General features: G+C 45.4%; 2 protein-coding genes across 2 annotated transcripts in view; one reads left to right on the top strand and one right to left on the bottom strand.

Moving 5' to 3' along the window:
* The window catches only part of T265_13762 (hypothetical protein), a gene marked incomplete at both ends in the record, with an annotated part of 101,245 nt that overhangs the window by 9,913 nt on the left and 68,953 nt on the right, over positions 1–22,379 (bottom strand). The window contains one exon of the mRNA XM_009170419.1: positions 1,503–1,741. Within this exon, the coding sequence (XP_009168683.1) occupies positions 1,503–1,741 (239 nt within the window). The remainder of the gene's footprint in view (positions 1–1,502; positions 1,742–22,379) is intronic.
* T265_05395 (hypothetical protein) lies at positions 19,104–19,301 on the top strand (the record flags this gene model as incomplete). Its single annotated transcript, XM_009170393.1, has 1 exon — positions 19,104–19,301. A coding segment is annotated over one exon (198 nt), but the record flags the coding sequence as incomplete, so codon positions are not given.

Here is a 22,379-nt window from a genome sequence, read left to right as displayed (position 1 = left end):
TCGCCAGCTCCAATTTAATGTACGCACATAACCTTGGCCTATCTTTGATGAAAACAATTCCATATCCGCATCTGGGCTCATTTTGTGCGAAAATTTCCTCCGTTCGGACGTAAAACCTTTAACGCTCGTTCATGNTTCAACTCTCGGTAATGACAAGGAGACGGCAATACGTTTTTCGCAAAACCAAAAAGTGATCCATCAGCAACGTTTATACAACAATGGTCATCAAATGACACTTTCAACTGTTCCTGACAGGTGGAGGTGTAATGCCCGACAGTGTTGACAAGAGGTCGGTCTTCGAAAGGGAACTTGGCTGGAGCCGTCTAGGATGGAGTTCAGGACACTAATTCTATTCTTCGTTTATTGCTGGTGCAAAAATTTGGCAAAAATCGAATTTTGCTCAGGGGAATTAATTATCTATTAACCACACGACCGCTGTTGACTAGAAGAGCTTTCTTCGCAAAGTTTGCGCCTTTGCGGCTTTTTCACACACCGACAGTTATCGGTGACCCAGGTCTACACGTGGAAATCGATGAAACGCTAATGTGCCGCCGTAAAAACCACGCAGAGCGAGTCCTTCTCCAGCGGTGGATTTTCGGAGGGATCTACCGGGAAACTAAAAAGAGATGTTCATGTATGCAATGCCAGATCGAACTGCGGCCACTTTGATGGGCACAATCCAGGTCTGCATCGCTTTCGGCTCAATCATCATCTCCGATATGTGGGCATCATACCAGGAATCCAGACGATGACTGATATGAAGTATACTCATGAAACGGTCAATCATATCGAAAACTTTGTGGATCCAACGACTGGAGCTCACACACACAAACCATCGAATCTCTTTGGCACGTCTACAAAATGCAGAATAAACGCCAATGCGACACATCGATCTTCAGTGGACAGCTACTTATGTGAGTTCATTTGGAGGCGAAGGTACCGAAAAACGGACCTTTTCATGCAAATGATTAATGCCATGCCCCAATTTCACCCACCCTCTTCAATAAAAACTAAAATTACAAATTTGATATCCTCTTTTTTCCAGTCTTTTTCGGGTGGCGGGGCTTATCTGGAATAGATCCCAGATCGGCCCAATGGCAGGAAGCCACGACATCAGTAAAAATCACATGGATACCATAATAAGATGTAAAGATCATACGTTTCGAGAGTTTCTAGCACTAGAGGGAACGTAAAACTAAAAGGGAAGAAGAGTTTGCTCCTGAAATAATAACGGACCAGTCAACAGCTCATATCTAATGTTCACCAGATGTCCTTTCCCTAACTGCGGTTAATTCCGCGTTTTATTTCAGGCAAGTTATTGAAAACCAAATTTATCTACATTTATTGAAGATGTCAGAAGTAATTCATTGACGTGTCCCTCAACAAAGTGGGAATCCGAGCAGTCCCAAGAGGGAGCCTCGTACTGTGATTGGATCAGTCCACTGAAAAGTGCATGTGGGAAGGAGACATGTGGTGCGACGCGACAACTGAATGGAACTCACCGATACGGCTTCTCTCCCGTGTGGATTCGCTCATGCTGTTGGACGTGGCTCAACTGGGTGAAATGTCTATCGCAGTAGTGACAAGCGTACGGTTTGACTCCTGTATGAATGCGACGATGTTGGGACAGGTAAGCCCCGGTGGTGAACTGACGTCCACATTGCTCACATCGATACGGTCTTGGGTCTTGTTTGTGAGTAGCGGCATTATGGGCAGACAGGTCGTGTCGGGAGAAACAAACCTGGGAGAGAGAGACCGGGCGAGAGAGCGGGTGCTAGACATAACGGATCAAATTAGATTCGGTTGATTCGACAGAAAGTGAATAGAGAGGGTCTACTGTCAACCACTGACCAGAATAGCGTGTTCCAGCGAGAATCGGTACAAGCCGGACCTGGCAATATCTCTTGGGATATCACCGTCAGTAGGTTAGACACTTGCGAATCGTAAACAATAAACAGAATGCGTCCAATCGAGATCTTAGCAACTGAGGTCATCCAGGAGGCGTTAGGATCTTCCGAGCAAATCAATTCATTATGAAATACCATCCAGAATAGTAGGGAAACGCTATGGTTATCGATCTCCCAGGAAATCTGCTGTGATTGCAGTCATCCGGATCTCTTCGGTCGAATTGATTTAAACAGCATTGAGCGTTAGTCCAGTCACGACAACAGGCGCTCCAACTGGCTTACCAAACCGACTGTTGAGATGAACTATGTACCACCAATAAAAGACTACATTAGCGAAATACACTCATTTGGGAACCAATTTCTAGGCGAGTCTCTAGCGAAACCAAACCGGTTTGCAAATGACTGTATTCCGTAAATTTCGCGTAACTCTGGTTCAAGTAGAACATAAGGTTGACCGAAACTCGGGGACCGGGCCTGACTGATGAGCCCCAAGAAGGGCGGAACCGATCGTGGGCTGTCCAGGAGTGACCTAATGAATGTGTTCTACCAGGAACATATGCTGCGATATCTCAGGGGACATGTGGCCGCCTTTGTGCAGCACATTCGGTTGGAGAAAGTTGTAAATGAGAGCTGCAAATCAGTTTTCCTTTAACACTAAGTTAAATTGCAAATAAGTGTATTTCATTAGTCGACAACTCGGTTCCGAATGAAAACGAAGAAGGTAGCGAACAAACCTTGTTTTCTGTGGTTGTTCATCTTGGCTAATACATCACAAATTTATATGGTAGCAGAAATCACGTGGAAAAGGTTAAGATCGGGGATACATACACTTTAGAGAGATAGAAATCAAAGAAAGGGGGGTCGAATGAGAGATAGGTCAATGGGTCACGGAATCAGGTAAGTGAGCCCCACTATCAGATTCTGCTTGAAGGACGAATTGCCACGTTCTACCAGCAGCTTTTGTGTGTGCCCATTTGTATGCTCGTGCCGGGCATCATACGTTGGTCGTACGTCAAGACATTTGTCGGGCGGAATGCAAGAACACAATCCCGTGTCTCTGAGTGGTAGTGGAAAGAAACCAGGGTCAAGCGCGATTGCATCACATTTGACCGGAACCTGTCATGTCATAGGCAAGGAGCAATCCTTCACCATCACATACCGGGTACCTCTGAACCGATCACGACTAGTACGACCCAGACTACTATCGATCGCAGAGGCGATTGGAATCCGACTGCTGGATCCACAACTTTGAGTCCAAAAGAAACTTGTGCGACCTCTGAACTTGAACTAGCCTACGAAACATCCGGTCCCACAGATCTGTATGACATTGACGTCACTTACCTGATTCCGTGACCCATTGACCTATCTCTCATTCGACCCCCCTTTCTTTGATTTCTATCTCTCTAAAGTGTATGTATCCCCGATCTTAACCTTTTCCACGTGATTTCTGGTACCATATAAACTTGCGATGTATTAGCCAAGAGAAACAATCACAGAAAACAAGCTTTGTTCTCTACCTTCTTCGTTCTCATGACTACCACGGGTATATTCAGCCGCTCGGTTGCGAATATTTTCTAATGGCTGATTGAAATATATTACTGAGAAATTCACTTTTCCTGAATGCAAGTGGTCCATATTCGCCTCAAATGTAAAGCCAACAGTCAACATTTGGCTTCGAATGAAACGGGAGAATAGCTTAGCTAGTTTCACTGTTTATAACCAGCCTTTGTGACTATTTTGAATTGAACTCACACGACTGACCAGAACATTGTTCCACTGATACCCAACTGGTCACTGATTGGCTACTTGTTTCCGTTCTTTGTGCAGCGATACTACTTGTAAGTAGTACCAATATCTGAGAAAATTGTCTTGTAGCAGTTTTCTTCATGTCTAACTGGTTGTCTTCCTAGACATTGAACAGACAACATTCACTTGGACGTTTGAAAATGTCCAGATGCCAGGGTGGGTCATTACGTTTCTTTTATCGTCCTTGTCCGTTTCGGGATTCGAATCCCGGTACACACGAGAATAATAGGTTGAAACTCAAATCCCCCGGGGTGAACTAATCATGTAATCATGAAGATGTAGAGTATGTACTCCAAATCCAGTTGGATCGCTTCAAGTGGCTTTGGAGCACGTTCTCGGACCTCTAAGTGAGCCGACGCAGCCCAGTAGACTCATACCACTTGGATTAGATCCTACCTTACCAATCCGTGCGATCCTAACAGCTGATCTCTACCTCTATCATCAGTTAATACGTGAGTCTTGACAATACATTTGGTTTTCATTAATCTTGGTCGCAATACGAAAATGAGTGGTCATAATTAGTAGGACAACACAAAGTGTCCATGAGATTCCTCCACTTCTTTTCAATCAGAGTAACTGGTTCACCGCCACACGTCAGAGAACTCACGCACATTTAATGCTCGGTGGGTCAAAGCAATTTGGCCCCCAACTTCATGCCGAGAAGATGACTCTTTTGCCCCGACTCTTATCAGGTCGCGTTGAAGCTCTTCCCCGCCTGGGTCCGCACAGCGATGGCCACAACTACACAGGCGAACAGTGAGGATATCAGCAAACCAGCTACGAAGCTTGATGAACAACCCAAAAACCTGTCAACCAGAAGTCGTCCTACGTTAGACGCTGGAGATTTAGAGCCGCTGGAAGGATTCGAATTCATTGAACGACCTCACCCTAGGCGCTTCAGATAAACGTGACGTTCAGAACGCGTGATGAGCTCAAACACTCCTTTGAAAGGATTGACCACACGCTACTCGGAACTATTTAACCTGTAAGTCTAGATGCGCCTATTCGAGTCCTGCTGTGGATGAGGGAAAATCGCAAAGCGATACTACTGCTTAGTATGTTAGTAGTAGTAGTGGCCGTACTGCTGTTGAAAACAAGATTTCAGAGAGCGCAAATCAGTCTATTCTTTCCTCCGATGAAATCCACAGAGGGTTCAATACTGTGGAACAGTCTGCAGTGAACTGGTCGTAGTAAGTGATGCGGAAGAAGTGAACAGTGCAGGAAACCGCAGCTCTCGGGTACACCTTCCAATTTTCACTCGTTGGTTATATTGCTGTCAAATTCGCGCATATGCGTCAGTCGAAGTTGCGGGCAGCCGGTGAACTTCGCTTACAGTATGCTCGTTCAGACAAGTATCAACCCGTACGTACATACATCCAGCCGACCGGCACAATCCAACACAGTGTAGATCTGACTACCTTCGTGGCATGGCAAAACTATGAAATGGAGTTTGAAGTTAAGCTAGAGAGGGACCGTACCTACAAGTGCATATGACTGGCAGTCGGCCTTAACAAAATATCCGAACGGACGGTTAACACTTGTCAAAAAAAGATCTGTTGTGCGTCTAACGATCTTTCACACGGTGATAGGCCAAGGTGTCGAAACAAGACGATACATTGTGTTTTGCAATAAGCTGATGGAAAACTAGGCTGTGAGATAGGGAGTGAGAACAAGGCGAGTGTCACATGTCGAGAAACCACACTTCACACAATATGGTATCATCTCGCCTCGCGCAACACCTGCCGTTTAAGTTGGAAATCTATCCGTTTCCATCAGAACTACTCGAATGGAAACTACTCACAAGGTTGCTGAAAACTCCTCGACAGCCCACGACCGGTTTCGCCCTTCTTGGGGCTCATCAGGTAGGCGCAGTCCCCGGGTTTCCGTCAACCTTATGTTCTACTTGAACCCAAACTGGACTGTTTTCCAGAAATACACTTATTTGCCGACTGAAACATGAGGCAGCCTGTCTGCAGCACATTTAGTTGTAGAATATCATAAACAAGAGTTTACTTGAATGGAACTTTGAAAATGGTTTTTTGACTTATCAGTTCAGGGGGAACGCACACTCCGAACACCCGAGGAATAGATGTGTCGAGCGCCAAACCCTAGGTGCAACAAGGTGACTGATGCAGCGATATCACTGTCGCTTCTATGAACTTGCTGACAGTCTGCTCTGGGAGCTATCGAACTCGCTTCTGTATAGTTCCGCAATTAATGAAGAATATAGTAGCCTACCTACCAAGAAGGTTCACTCAGACCCTCCATCGAGCGTTCCACCTGAGTAAAAATTAAGTGTGCAATTTATTTAAAAGAAGGGTAACAAAGGCCCCCTTTCCACTTGGTTAGTCGTCCCGGAGGAAGGCTATAATGAAGGGACAGGGGAAGGAGAGACAGTGCCACGGGAAACAGTCGATTAGTAAGGCCGGGTCGTCGAAAGGTAATTGCTTCATGGTTGAGGATGGGGTGCTTTACAAAAGGTCACAACAACACTACAAAAAGTCATACTAGGGTTGATCTAATTTAGCACCTTCATCCAACTAACACTCCACTGACATATAAACCAAAGCGTGCTCCCTGAAAACCGTCGGGATGAATACATGGGTCATGTCAAAGAAGGTACCTGTACGAAGTACACCAAACTGCTATGGATCTGGTTCTCTGCGGAAGGTTACTACATTAAAATAAACTGAGGCATTACAGCAGTACAAAAACCATGATAGATGCACTGAGGATAAGTTGGAGACCTCAAAAGGCCATCATCATCTTTCTCTAATCATCACCATCACCGCCATAATCGATAACCGTACGCCAATGATAGAACTGGAGCTTATATGCAATCCAGTCACAAAACAAGAAGTGGAAACATTCGGGGAGAGTTTGGACCTGGTTTCAAGGAAACCTAAAACTCTGAGGAAAACAATCAGAACAGCTTCCAGCTTTAAACAGTGTTGAACGAATGAGCGAGTGAGTGAGTGAGTGAGTGAGTGAGGAGTGAGTGAGTGAGTGAGTGAGTGAGTGAGTGAGTGAGTGAGTGAGTGAGTGAGTGAGTGAGTGAGTGAGTGAGTGAGTTGATGAGTGAGTGAGTGATCGGCTAGGTAACACCATAATCGCAATCTGTGACGAAGCAGTTTGGTCAAGAGGTGGCAAGATGCCTACCAGTGGGAATCGATCAGTCCTATACTTTGCTGAGTTATCATATATATCCACTAACGGTAAATAGCCACCTTGAGACTAGTGGCCTGAAGTAGGTGATCTCGTCATCACTCGTTGTGCGAAGCGCTAGTAAGGCAGCCTACTCTTCTTTACTTGCTCGCAAGTGACCATGAAAATTCGATCCTCATTCAAAGTAGTTGAATTAGATTTAATAGTTACTTTTGATTGGATACTCACTGAATCCCTGAACCACCATGTTTTGTGCACTTTACACGAACAGTGTAGAACCTAAACACTTCAAAGTATGCAAACTATGTAAACACTTCTTTAATATGCATCACTGAAAAAGGGTTTTCCATATTTTTTTAGTAAATTAGACAGAATTTTCGGATCCGATCCCTTGTTCAGTTTTCCCATGGAATGGAGGGATCTGTTTTGCTATGTTAAGCCCTTATCAATACACCTCGGGTGCTTCTGAGTTGTTTTATAACCAAAATGGTGTGGTGAATCCTATGAACAGGAGGATTGGTCGGAATTTCCAATCAAATTTTTTTGCAATTCGCCTGGTGAATTTTCCGGAACCTTTTTAACATGACAAAGTTCCTACATCGACAATTAATACATGAGAATTGCGTACTGATAGCACAACAAACCAATCATGAGTGTTGCTCAAGTCCGAAAGAACGATAATTTTAAATCCATGAGTATCACACGTGTGGAACACAGTTAGTAGTTTCTTTCCAACTGGATCGATAACGTGGCTCTATTAGCATTTCGCATACGATCAGTAAACAAGTGCTCTAGGCACCAAGACGAAATGAATCGTGAACTCCGAAAAACATTAAAAATGTATTTGCTTGAGTTTTCTCGATAGGACACACTACTCATAAGGTGGTTGAAAACTTTTCGACCGGTTTCGTCCATCTATGGGCTCATCAGAAAGTCACAATTATCGAGCTTCAGTCATTCTTATGTTCTATTTGATTACCATATTGTAAGTGGTTCACGTAATACACACGTTTTCAAACTAATTTAGTTCTAATGGGAGGCTCAACTGAATTCTAGCCTAATTCCTCGTTTGCGATATTCTTCGATTGAGTGGTCTGTTCAATCAATATAACAATACACTGCGATTTACCGAACAGCGTACCAACCAGGCGATCTAGGTGCAGCATAATCAGTCGAAGATTCAACTGGGATTCTCTCGTCAACACAAAGTTAATTAACCGATGCGTGCATTTCGTCGGTGGTTGAATGGTTACATTTGGCACCATCAGATCCACATCAATGCTTTAAAAGATGAGGAGGTAAGAGGCGATGAGGATGAATGTTCAGTACCCTAGAAAGGACTGAATGGACTTTAGGAAGAAAGCTTCAACGGAGACAGCCACTGACTTGAAACTCTGGATCGTGAGTCTTTTAACTCTGTCCGTGGAGCCTCTGAACTGTCATTGCTTCGTTGAAGCAGTCGTTACATTCCCTTGTGGAGTTCACACCAATTTTGGGGCCTTCTCAACCGATTGGCTATGTGCGTTGTGGATCTCGAAAAGCAGATGGAATGGCTTGTTCTTCATTATAAACGAATACGGCATACTATCTCTCCGACTACTTAAAACATGAAGATGCAGAATTAGGCCAACAGGCTCCAGCTTTTGGGCAGCCGGCTAAAGCACTGATCACGTGATGGCAATTTTGATCGATACTCAAGAAATCGATAGTCTGAAAGCGAGACGGAAGTCCCGCGCTCCAAGGGTCAGCCGAACACGTCCATCTAACAGTGATGACAAAGCGAACCCAAATGCAGACATTTCATATGTGCACTTGGTTTGAAACACGCATCGTCAAGGAGCGAAGCACATGATCGGTTCCCTTGTGTGTCGGAACCAATCAGAAATCTATCCGTATGAATGCTCGCCTTCGGTGAGCATTGCACAGGAGAGTGAGAAATTCAACCGATTATGGAATGTCTTGTGTGAGAACAGTGTGACAATGGAAATATCGAGATTGCATTTTACCGTTTGACATGTGTTCACTCAACAACTGTGAACTTCCGCAATTTCAATCACGCTACTCGTTCACACACTAATCGTCAGTCATCACCCAAGTACGACAGACACAGCATACATCGGTAGAATCGCTGTGTGGTAGCGACGCAAATAAGTCTCTTGATGAGGTTCTGATATCGCCGCTGGGATTCTACCAACGGTAACACTAAGACGGACCGCTATCCCCGGCATTTGAACACAGCGTTCTGGAGGGGCATACCTAGCTAGTTGATATTCAAGTAAATCTTTGAGTCTTTCTCTGAGACGGATAATTGAATGGTCATTGTGAAGCCATTTTTCAAGCGTCTTTTCGATGACAGAGTCGTGTTTGAGGTGAGTGATGGACTTTGCTGTTCCGAGTGCGTTTTTGCAGACAACCGTGGAACGCTTAAACAGCACTCGAAAAATCGCTCTGGGTTGGCCCACTGGTCCGTGTCAATCAGGCGGTCTGGAATCGCACTGGTCACGTCTCTCAGCTTCTGAGATTCGCCAAGCACTCGGGACGCTTGCCTGTCCGCATCAAAACGAGATCTGATTGGTCGAAAATTTGGACCCAACAGCCAATCATGATCCAGTATTGGCCAAATGCTGGTTGCCAATGGCGCATCCAGAACGCGTCGGAATTTCCAGAAGGTTATAACCACCTACGCCACATATACGAACCGCTGTACTTCGTTTTGGGCATTAACAGACCTTGTGCACCTTTGGTGGTTGTTTTGACGTGAACGCTAGCTTGGGAGGCTCAGACCGAGAACTAAGCTGAGGAAAATACCGTTACTACATTGACACAAACCGTTTGTCCAGCCATGCACAGACATGCGCTGGTTCATCCTGCTGTCCACCAGTTGATCCGATTTGGATGTGAAACAAGAATGGAACGTTGAACTTTGTTATGCGAGCAGATTTATTGATCTTGTTGGCGCAAGCCCAAAAGAACGGCTGATTCTCTCGTGTACCCTGTTTGCACGTCATGCACGATGGCACTTTAGCTCCTACGTACCCATTTTACGGCCAAGTGGCCGCCCACAAGAGGAGCTGTCAATATAAAGAAACTGCGGTGTCGATTCCAAAATCCCTTCCATGGGCGCACAGTTAGTCCGCAATTAGTTCTTAGGGGCGCCGTGCTTAAAGTGGGCGCAAAGTGGCAAATGTGAATCTTCTCAGTTCAGGGTACGGTGTTCTGGTGATAATTCCCCTATCGTTTATGTATACATTTCGGTTTCGCAATCAGAATAACTCTTGGTACGCCATCTTACTACTGACTACTCTCCCAAGTAGGCTGTCTCCTATTGAGGACATGCAAATGAAGAGCGGTCTAAGCCGGGTGCTGTCCCAAATGAGCACAGAGAAAGACGTAAGCGTTTTTGATATCTTGCATAAGTTCTACGTTGTGTTACGCGTTTGGGACTGGGGCTTGATCATCTAAGTTATGACATGACTCAATTGAAAACTAGGTTGTGTAACAGTGGCAGAGAACAACATGGCAGGGGAGCCAAAACTTCCGAACCTGATGTTGTGGGTGATCCTATTGGAGTCATCAACTCACGAATAAAAAAATAGTAGAGAACCAGATGGTTCGCATCTGAGCAAGATGTGCACGGATTCTCGGCTGTACTTACTTTTCAAAAGAGATTGCAATGTTAAACACGGATTAAACCACCATGGTGTTTTTCGGTCTCTGTGCTATGGTAATTAGAAGCCAAGTAGCCGAAAACTGTTCTAAATTCAACGCGTGGGCCGAAGCGGATCGATAAGGTTGAAAATTACAGTTGACAAGCTCCACAGACATGGGAGCCACAACCAAGCATGACCACATGTCCATTTTGAGGTTAATGTAAACAAACCCATTGGAAAGAGGTTCGATAGACGACAGGGCAGTGGTAGATAGTCGTCTGAGATTGGTGTGCTAACCACCACCCTGTTTTGCATTGAGGCATTAGTTCACACTCACTGTTGCTATGATTCTGTTCATGTGACAAGGGCATTTTTTGTGTAAAGCGATTAAATTGGATCTAAAATCACCTTAGCTAGCACCAAAAGATGATAAGGTATGGCCTCAGTTTGTACTAAAATGTCTGCTCAACGTGATTCTCCAGGGGAGGGACACCTTTTGACTATGAGCGGTGTCAAATGTTTTTATCTGGTTGAGATGGATGATGTAACGGAATGCTAGCTTAAATGCTGAACTGTTTGCCGAGTTTAACAATGCGAGATGGCTCAGAGCACGAATTTACTGACCGGAAGGTACGAGGCTCGAATCCGACCCATGTATCTCGGCTTCCCCTGTCTAGGCTTGGGCAACTCAGCGGTACCCCAGCCCTAGTGCTTTCTTCGGGTGGCAGTTAGGCATCGAAAAGGGTGTTGCAGCTGAACGACGAGTTAAGCAGTTGGCTTACATACGTTTCACTGCCGTTCGAGGAGATATTATCAACGCTCCAACCATGGGCCCCAATTTCGGATTGCGCATGGACAAGTGCGGTATGATTACTTATGAGTAGTCACAGAATTTTCATCTACAGTGCCAACGTTTGAACGGGACTGCAATTATTCTGGCAGCGAGGAGTTAAGAAACATTTGCCCGTTAAGGTGTGACAACCTAGAAAAATGTTAGTAGGTTTACCTCGAGCGCTGAATTTCCAGGTTTCTAATCCAGAAATGCCGAGGGGGAACACTGTCGGTGTCGTCCAACAAAGGAAGGACTCGAGCCCCAATACCCGTATAATCAATCACATTTGGACCAAAAGACTATTCAAACGAGTAGGATGTGGACACAATTCGTGGCGATCGACAGACAAGGTCATCTGCGTCATGTGATATCGAACGAAAGTACGCGTGCACACGTGATGGTTATTTCTATTGGACGAATGCATTGGGTCGGTCGAGACTTCACTCAGGACGTACCTGTGATCAAGGCGAGGTGTTCCTTACAAGGAAAAAAACACTTGGTGTGGAACAGACCGAAGACAACAACTTTGTCGAGAAGTAAAAAGCTGGACAGTATTATGTCTAAGGCTTAAATGAGGATTCGACACTGAATATATTCGCACGACTAAATGTTTTTGGTTGTACCCTTCTGCTGATCACGGGACGTGAAAAAATAGGCAATACTACTTTGCGTGTGAAACCGTTCATCCTCAGTATGAAGGGCCGCCAAAGATCCTAACTATAACTGATTACTGAGGTAGGGCAGGGAGACTCTGGACAGTTTTAGATGCCTGTTATTCACAAGGTCGATGAGATCTTTGGATAGCACACTATTGGTTCTGTCGTTCTTGAAGCCCGTCAGGTAGAACAACCAGATGAAAAGGGACGTCTTGGTTTCTACAGTGGAGTGGACAGTGTGTGATCCAACGTCACCGAAGTACTTTACATCGGGTTTTTCCGACGAATTATTCGATGGTCTTCGACCGAGTTTGTCTCCCTGCAAAATACGATGCATACCATACCGACAAGCCGAAGTTTGTACTCAAATCGAAATACTTCCCCCTGCTGTATGGGGGTTGTTCTCTTGCTAGACCTGTTACCTGCCGAACCAAGCTTATTCACTTACATCCAGCGGGACTGGAACATTATCAGGAAGGTCAGATTCCTGAGAGCAACCTCAGAACGCCCGGAACCTACTGCTCCACTAAAATCTCAACAGGAAAGCCGCCAAGCATCCAGGCCAGTCAACCATTCAATCAATTTAGCAAAAGCTGATGAGTGTTCATGCACGTCACAGAAGCCCGACCGAATTTGATCAGCGTTCAGGCATTTCATAGAGGCACGATCGATGTTGATGAGTGTTCACTAACGCCTATCAGACAGCCTATCAAAAAGTCCCCTTTAAATAGCGCGGGGCCGTTGTGAATTTTGCTCTGCCACTCGCTTGTTCAGAACATAGCTGTTGTGTTCCCTACTGTGAGTACTGGAGCGGGTCAACTGCAGTTACTACAAGTCGGCGAATCAGCAGATATAACAAACGTTGACCCAAAAAACAAGGGTGGCCCTGCTATGTTCTCGCAGGATAAAGTCATTGATCGAACTACTTTCGAAGAAATGTCTAGGGGTGATAGTACGATAGTAGCACAGGGGCACATCGGGTACTTTTTTGCTATGTCCGTCAATTGGGTGATCCTGAATGAAATGTGGTGAACGGAATACGCATACAGACCATTGTAACAATTGTGAAAAGCCGGCAGTTACAGGAGTAAACGGACCGTGCAGTTTAAAGTTAGGAAAAAATCAAGACTGGTTAAAAAATGGGAGTCGTTACTTAGAGAAAGATAATCGTTCAGCTGTAGCACTCTTTCTGTGCCAAGCTGCCATGCCACACGAAGGAAGCACGAGGACTGCGATAGTGTCAGGTTGCCTAAGCCTAGACAGGGTAAGTCGAGATGCGGAGGTCGGGTTCGAACCACAGACCTTCCGGTCAATAAATTCGCGCTCTAACCACTGAGCCACCTCGACCCACTTTACTGAGAACCTGAAATTGGAGGTGAAAAACAACGCACAACGTAGAATGAGTCAGAAAGACTATCTGTATTTTTGTTGTGTGTGTAGGGGGGTTGTGGGATATGTATTGTTCACATTCAAATCACTCTCGTTTGAACAGTCATCCTCCTGTTCTGGTGCAATTATTCTGGTGAGTCCACACCAAGGGGGAGGACACTGGACTTGAGTTTCCCTCCTATTAAGAGCTCATCAGCTGTTTCAAACGAGCGTGATGTGAGTTTGAACAATCGGTATTTTTGAGAAGCTAGTCACTCGTGTTGTTTTTAATAGTGGATCAACTTATCTGTTGAAGCACTGTCGCGTGCAATTTGGTACTAATGGGGTGATTCTTTTTCAGGAATCCCCAAGATGGGACATCCGCGTTGTGGAGACTAATTTTGCGGTACGGGGTGCCTTCCGGAAACCAGAGCAGAGATACCCTCTGCCTCTGTGGATGGTTTCCTTCATGTATAAGAAGCCACCATCAAAGAGACACCTTGAAGAGAGAAAAAGTTCCTCTATTTTATGAGTACATCGGTCGCTCGGCATGAGGAACTTTGACCCAAGAAACGTCTCCAAAGAAACCATTTTTGCGGTTCAATTTCTCTTGCAACATGAATCCCCTATGCTCGAAAAATTATGCCACGAACTGGAAGGAAGCATTTCGTTTCCACAAAGCACTTGTCCGGTACACACACAAGTTGTTGGGAGATACTTATTTGAAGCTTTCTTCGTCTTACGCACTAGATAAAAGAAATGAGCCGAGTTTTACTCATTCAGAACAAACCAGAAAGAAAGTTGATGCCAAGTTTGTGACTGAACGCAACTAAACTAAACCACAACAATGGGGTGACCTTGGTGATTTCACCTCAACGGTTTTTAGTAACTGTGCTCCAGGTAAAGCAGAGCGGAACAATCGAAAAAGTCTTGGATGTTACGAATGAGGATGTCGGAAAGTGAAAGAATGAAGGCTTTAGTAGCTAAAAATAGCTTAGGCAAACGAGTGCACCTCTACGGAGTTGAGGGGAGGGGGCAGATCTAACGGTACTTTGTCCAACTTAGCATGACCTCTGGAAATTCTTGCTTCTCATCATTTTTGTGTGTGGAATACTGACTGTAACTTTGTGTATTGTTTTAAAAATGTGTGGATAACCTCACAGAGGTTACGAAATAAAGATCCCATAATGTTCTCAGATTCTGGCTGTTTAGCCTAGTTTGGCACCCTTGAGCAGTTTAAGTGCTCCCGGATGAGATTTCTTGAAGGACGAGTACCGAGTCACGCACATCTGCACTACTGAAAAGGCCTTGATTATCAGCTAACGACGCGGATACCCCCTCTTTGGAAGCATCAGTAGGCTTCACTGAGTTTGGCGTTACTTGGACTGACCGATAATCTAGCCTAGGAACACGATTTGTAGAAAGATATCCCCGGGGAAGTACGGATCGACGGTTAAAAAACCGGGACACAGTTGGGCGAGGGACTGCCAACTCAGTGGTGACACTGTGTCAGCCTCGGACATCAGAACCATTGACCAAGAAACAGGACTCAGTTTGGAGGCGAACGAACAAGGGTCGGTCAGGGCGCGGAGATCGGAGAGGTCAAGTTTCAAGGCTACTCGGATATCCATCAATAAGAGGAGAGGTGAAGCAACACGCCAGCAGAAATGCTAACCAAAACGGCCAACGATCGGTCAAGGTCGACCTAGTTAAGACCCCCCCCCTCCATGCGCAACAACCACGCACTCCGAACCAACGCATTTCCATTGACGACATACTAATGACGCCACTTCAACTGATGATGGAACTTTTGCAAACAAAAGCGAATTTTAGCGAAATACACTCGTTTTGCAAACTAATCTGGTTTCGCGAGAGACTCACCGGGAACCCAGCTGAATCTCTCATTTGTGATGTTTCCAGGCAACTAAATTTGCTGCACCAGGCCGCCTCATGTTTCAGTCGCCAGCATATTGCAAATATCGCGATACATGTATATATTTCTATTGTAATCTACTACTCATAAGGTCGACATACTAATGACGCCACTTCAACTGATGATGGAACTTTTGCAAACAAAAGCGAATTTTAGCGAAATACACTCGTTTTGCAAACTAATCTGGTTTCGCGAGAGACTCACCGGGAACCCAGCTGAATCTCTCATTTGTGATGTTTCCAGGCAACTAAATTTGCTGCACCAGGCCGCCTCATGTTTCAGTTGCTACGATATTCGAGATATCGCGATACATGTATATTCGTAATACGCTACTGAAAACTCGTCGAAATCGCACGACCGGTTTCGCCCTTCTTTTTTGTTCCTTTTCAGGTTGATTGAGAACTCAGCATACAGCTGACTGTATTGTACAGTCAAACGTAGGTTACCTGAAACGCGTCTTTCCTGTGACGAACTTGAAAAAAGTGCGTAAAAGAATGAGCTGTTGCAGGATACCTCCACTGTACTTCGCTGTCTTTTCGGGTTTTCATCTTCTGACAGCAACTTTCCATTCGTGATCCTGCACATGACACGGGACGCAGTTTCCGGATCGATACAATGCCCACTTTCAAATAAATGACCGGCTGCCGGTGATGCCACTGTAGACAGTGTACTTGACTCCAGATTAGAAAGGACTGGTTTCTAAGTTACGGCATCCCAATTGGGATGTGTTCCGCTTGTTTAAGTTGAAATTGTCCCCCAGTTCTACCCAGTTACTGGCGGAGCACCCAAAGTTAAAACGGTAAACGATACTGGAGGTGGGGTAGTGGAACTCTGACCTTGGAGGTTGGGACTCGGTCACTGACTTGGCAGTGCAATAGGCTGGTTCAATTTGAGGACTGAATAGATCCACGCCTTTAGTCGCAACAAACTGTGTTTCTCTACAAATTCTAGTAGCTACCCATTCGGGTAGTGTGGATTTGTAGCGTGGATCTGAGGAGATGCAGACGAACAGACCTGTTGCATAGTCGAACAGCTCATCTATCCGTGCGCTCTTCATATCTGGTTACTATGGTTTCGAATTCACGAGAAATTGGACGATGCTAGCAGACAATTCAACGACTAAACCAAGTCCTTAACTGGAATGCGACCAATATGCATCCCTACCTGATCATTTACAACCCATCAAGTCACTTTGAGGCACGAATTACTTTTGTAGTGCACTCGTGAATTCCATCCGCTTATAAGACAACAGCATTTGCGCTCGAGTCGAATTTCCACATGAAAAATCGACCTTTTTTTCTGAGTCGGTCATGTCTGCGTCAAACGTCCAATCCGAACCGAGCTCGATGCAGTCACGTGACCGCTGGACAGCTATTCACCGCAAGTCTGATCCAGTGGAAATCCACATCGATGCGGCTGTGCACACTAGAGCGTTCTTCAAGAGCGCAAAACAAGCGCCAATCATTCAGGAGAGTGAGAATCTTGTGTAGGCAGTTTAATCGTTTGGTTGAGAAAAAAAATGGCGACCATAAAACAACCGAAGAGATGGTACATGATAAAAGCAGCCTAATCTAACAAATTGACAAAGCGAGACAGCTGGTACGGATGATAATGTGTGTGGTGCATTAAACGTCCCAAGATGGGTAGAGTAGGGAACAACTTATGTTAACCCACAATAGTTTTGGTAGTGGCAGGTGTTCCCTCCCCCCTCCCCAACCATCATACCCGTAAAAGAGCCCACTACATATGTCCACCTATTGTTTTCCTCTCCGTTGCACCCCAGGGAGAGCAACCGGGAATACAAACGAACGTCTGCAATCTTTTGTCCATCAGCTGGATTATAAAAAAATCTTGAAAAAATCATGGAAAGAAAAAATGGACACCAATTTTCAGCGGGTTCCTGTGCTGGTACAAACAAAGAGTCGGCTCAACTAACATCTGGGACGACTAGATGGCTACTGGTGTCCCCTACTTTCCCGTGACAAAAGTCGAGGCCCAAGTACTTGGTCCGCAAGTTACCACGGCAACCAGCAGGTAAGAAAGTATTCCGCCTGTATGAAGACTAGCGTAGATATATGCGGAAAAGCAAGGCCCAGGAACTGGCTGTTTTTTTTTTGGGAACAGAGAAACACTTAGATTAATAGGTCCACAGTTTATGTCGATGGCAAGCAGACAGAACCTTCCCGTTTAAAAGATATTATCCTCATACAAGGTGCTTGATGCCTTTTGATCCATTTAGCGGAATCATCCGCACAGACGACGCCATCTTGTTTGAACTGCCATGCAAGTGTGTTCCCGATTTTGTCATCCGTGAGATTCCGTGACGCATCCCCTAATTCCCCACCAACAGACTATCGACAACAACTCACCCCTTTTGCTGTTGCGTCACAAAAGCACCATTTTATGGATTATCTACTCCGGCTAAAAAGCTTTTTTAAGCCATGCCTAGGGCTTAAATTAGCTGAACAACGTCCGTGAGCCTCGAAGTTGTGATGTTGTGGCATTAGGATGCGTCCTCACAACTCAAACTCAGAAGTACGAGTCCGAAGTCATCAGACTGTCAGAATCAGACGAGCTACGAACATTCTGATTGCGAACTCACACAATCTCCGGAAAAACTTGGAGCTCGAAACCAGTGAGACGGTAGACTATGTACGAAAAAAGGTTTTGACGTAGTGTCGATTTGACAAAGGCCTTACATTAATAGCAGAACTTCTATAAAGCCTGGTAGGTACCTTATAAGTACCTCATTAATAGATGATCGTGATTCTCGAAACTAAGGGTAATTCGCACGTAGCTATTCAACCACATGGAACTAGACCATCGGCACGGTGACTACTCAACCATTTAATCACTGCAAGACAGTGTGAAATACAGTGTGACCATCTATGACGTCATTTTGGACGATACGGAGAAATCCAGTGCGGAGACGGGCGACGCGTCGTCATGTACACAGTCATCCTTTTGAATGTAACTTTTCCCGGCCATCGATATGCCATCCGGATTGACAAGTCCAAGTAGCCTGCAAACCATACTACTCATAAGGTTACTGAAAACTTTCCGACAGCTCACAGCCGGTTTCGCTGTATCTAGTGCTCATCAAGTAGGCAAAATCTCTGAGATTTCCTCAACCTCACGTTCTGGATGAAAACCAGACTATACGAAACTGGTGAAACACATTCAGTAGCAAATTAGCTTGCAGTTGACTCAACTGAATCTCTCGATTACGGTATTCCTCGCCTGGACTTGCCGTATGTTTTCTTGACGGAAAACTGCCGAAAACATTGCTGAAAACTCCTCCACAACCAACGTTGACTTCATTGCAAGCGCTTACGAATGTTAGACAACAAGGCTTCGAAAAACGCGGTGGTAGTTGGAGCACTTTTAAAGGACGGACATCTGCACGAAGGAGTGCAACCAAACGGAGCAACACAGACCGCGATCGCCCACAGAAGTGCCGGTTTTGCCGCCATGATCAGTACAAGAACGGCTCGGACGGAAAGCCATTTAATTTCTCTGCGACTCGGGTCTCTCACGAGGATGATGCCCGCGGTAGCACATTCAGATCTGCCGCCCTCCGTGAGGATAGGAAAGAGAGTAGATGGTTGCTGCTGCATCCTGGAGGCAGTGAGTATCGTCACACTCCTGGACGCAAGAGGAAAAGAACTGTCATGTGAGCCACAGACTGTTATAAAAGGAGCAACAGTCTTGAACACAAGATGGCCATCTATAGCCCATCAGTGTTCCATTGGTTACGGTTAGGAGGTGTCGAGTGACACAAAATCCATGTATGCTCCAAGGCTTTGTGCCTACGACAAACAGTCGGTGGTCTGTGGATGGCTGTGTGAGACAGCCATCCTTGTCGCTCCTGGGACCCCTTTCAGATATGACGTCGAGGTGGATATCATGTTTATCAGTTCTTTCCGTTCGGGTGAGGCCCCAGTTCACATTGTCGCTCGGAGAAGTCTGGAAAGCTATCCATAAGAAAGGCCTTCAATTTGTTGAGCCATATGTCAAGATAGCGGAACTACATTGGGTTTTTTCGAGCCGTTGGCCTGACAGATCCGACCAGGAATCAAGCCAAACGGAACTTCCACCGTTTTTGAAAAAGTTTGGTGACAATCGGCAGATTTATTGCTGGGCAACGTTTCGCTTTTGACACAAAAGCCTCGTCAGGCCGGTTCCGAGGTTGGTCGAGATTTAAGGCGGAAGGAGAACCAATCAGTTAAGTCAACCTAAATCTCTGTTGGGTGTCGGGCGAGGGATTTTAGTGTGTTAGAGTGGTTGAACAAGTGTTGGGTCGGTGGAGAGCGTCCACAGCTTTGACAATCAACAAAATCACCCGATACTCTGGAGCAGGGTTCTGCACGAGTGTTCGGGGATAGCCTATATTTTAGAAGTGGCATCGGGAAGGGGTTTCGTTGACGTTCTCGACAGACAGCAAGGATATTGATTAGAAATCCCTTGGCCTTGGTGGATTTGTAGGGCAGGCTTGCTCAACCCAAGAAAGCAGAGAGCAATACACAGAGGTCTGACTCACAACCCAGCTACACACAACAGGTATCCTTTGGAAGCATTAAACTCTTGCCGTTTAGACGTATTCCGAATGTACTGAGTAATGAACCGGTCGTTTCGACGAAAAATTATGCGATCGGAATGTGCAGTGTGGATGGCCAACCTTTCCCAGCCCGTCCTTTCCGGTATAACTGCCTCTATAAATATGAGAATGGCGAATCCCATTGACCGTGAGGATTCACCCCCAGACGGCATCATAGTACAATTACTGGTGGCTACTTCTCTGCCCGACCATCTTGGCACGGTACCACATTGCACAACACGGTTCCGGCCAGTGTAGTGAGTAGTGGGATCAGTAAAACACCCATCAAATCAAAGTAGCAACCTCTGGTCGGCGAAAGTGTACATTTGCCCATGCCATGCGACCAATCGTGGCAGACTCGCGTCCATGTTGCTATATCACAAGGCACTTAAACGAACAGATACACGTAGATCTGGTCATTGACGAATACACATGGCCCTGAAAGGTATTTTTAGACAGAATGATCCTGTCACGTGACGTTCCAGGGCTAGGAAATCCTAATTTTCCAACAGCCGATCGTGAGAAAGAACCTCAGTAGGCAGGGTTCAGGTCTCAAGCACAATGATTGAAACCACTCGTTGGATGCCGGATCAAATGATCTTCTACCCAACTTACGATCAACTGATACCCAAAACGGCGAATACTGTGGATTGGAGTGAAAACCGATAAGCTCATCTAGATGGAAGTCGGATGGGCCAATCCTCTATTTCCGTGATGAGCCACCTACTAAGAAGGTTATCGATCAACTTCCTTTCGGTTAGACCGAACTTCTAAGATCGGAGTTCAAAGATCAAGGAGACAAATGAAATCCACGGCGTTAAATTACTTGAGGAGGCCTATTACTTTGGAATTATGCGTGACTTCTCAATCGCCTTGAAAACACCTTCGGGAAAACGGGTTATGAATAAGACTCCTAATCAAGTATTTGAACTCATCGATGGATAAATTAACGACCGAATTATCCATAGTAAATGTGCGCATGTTCACGTTTTGTCGAAGAGAGCTTATCAGCGAAAACGCAGCCGTTGTGGGGTTTCGATTGAGCGTAACGAATTCCAATCGATCTGGCCACCGTCAGCGCTAAAAACGACGTTCGAGCTGACCCAAGCTACTTGGATTTCACCGCTTCCAAGCATCTTTACCGTAGACCTACCCTGCTCACCCAGATCGATCGCTACGTGTGTGAATTTTAAAGTGGATTTCGTTATCAAGTCGACAACATGGAAATAGCTAAAATGGTGGATTTCATAAAGCCAGCATGAAGCCAGACAGATGGAGTCGTACTTTAAGTAGCGATTTTCAAGGCCTGTCTACACTGACAGACAAATCACGTGACTGTGGACCATCGTAAGAGCTGTTTGGACCAAGGTATCGAGGGGCGATCGAACGAAGAACAGGTAAATAAAAAATGGGTTGGGAAATTAACGTGAAAGCGTCGATAAACTATCAGTAAGCTGGCAGAAAATGAATCCCGATCATGACGACTACGGTGGGCATTGCTGTGAAGCGATTGGTTTCGTAAAAGACAATTAGAGAGCACATTGACTGTGAATCATCTCTCGTCCATTACTGGGTACTCACAACCTGACTTCAAAGGAGAAATTGAAGGTGAGAAGCGTCTCGTAAATGTCTGCTCGTAAAACAAACTAACTGCCCTGCAAAAGCTGGCGAAACATATCTAAGTGAAGACCACTCGTGGGGAACATACACTACGGTCATTGATTAGCAATCCGGCTATGAGCAAGGGCTTGAAATTTTCTAGAAAGGCGACCACATCTCTCTTGGTTATATCCTTTTTGCCTTTGTGGGTGTGTCTATACCTATATATTACAAGATACCTAAGAAAAGAAACTCAAACACAACCAATACGCTGCCGAAAACAATGTCTATCACTAATCATTCCAGTCGTCCTCTGTACGTCAAAGGAACTGAAGGAAATCTCGGTTAGAATGCAAAAAGGATCTTGATAGAAGACTTCTATAACAGGCGAATCAGGAAAACCGATTGGGTCTGATCTGATGCCTTTCCCGACGATGTACGCTTTCGTCGTAAAATTGTCCCGCCAACAACAGATGAAGTACTGGCGCAATTTCACCAGACACACAGCATCGATTTTCTCGTTCAAACTGCGGGTCGAGCATCAGAGGTGAGCTGGTAGGGGCCTTCTCCCATAGAACTAAAACTGTTGACCAGACGATTCACCTTCTGAGGTCTGCTTGCCTATGTCGGTTAATAAATTATGTATAGGGATGGCGGGGTAAACATATTTGTACCCTATGCGATATGTCGGTAATCAGTAGTTCGGTTCTACTTACGTATACATGTATACACTAGGCCCGATCACCTCAAACTAAGTGTTGCGAAACTTATGAGCTTTTCCCACCTTGTTCATCTCAGCCCGCTTGCCTTTCTTCCCACACTCCTAAGCTACCTTCCCTCACCTTTATTCTGACACTGACACGTCT

Source organism: Opisthorchis viverrini (genome assembly GCF_000715545.1).
Source record: "Opisthorchis viverrini unplaced genomic scaffold opera_v5_101, whole genome shotgun sequence".
Lineage (NCBI taxonomy): Eukaryota > Metazoa > Platyhelminthes > Trematoda > Opisthorchiida > Opisthorchiidae > Opisthorchis > Opisthorchis viverrini.
The sequence above is the reverse complement of the archived record's forward strand: the minus strand, read 5'-3'. Positions and strand labels throughout refer to the sequence as shown.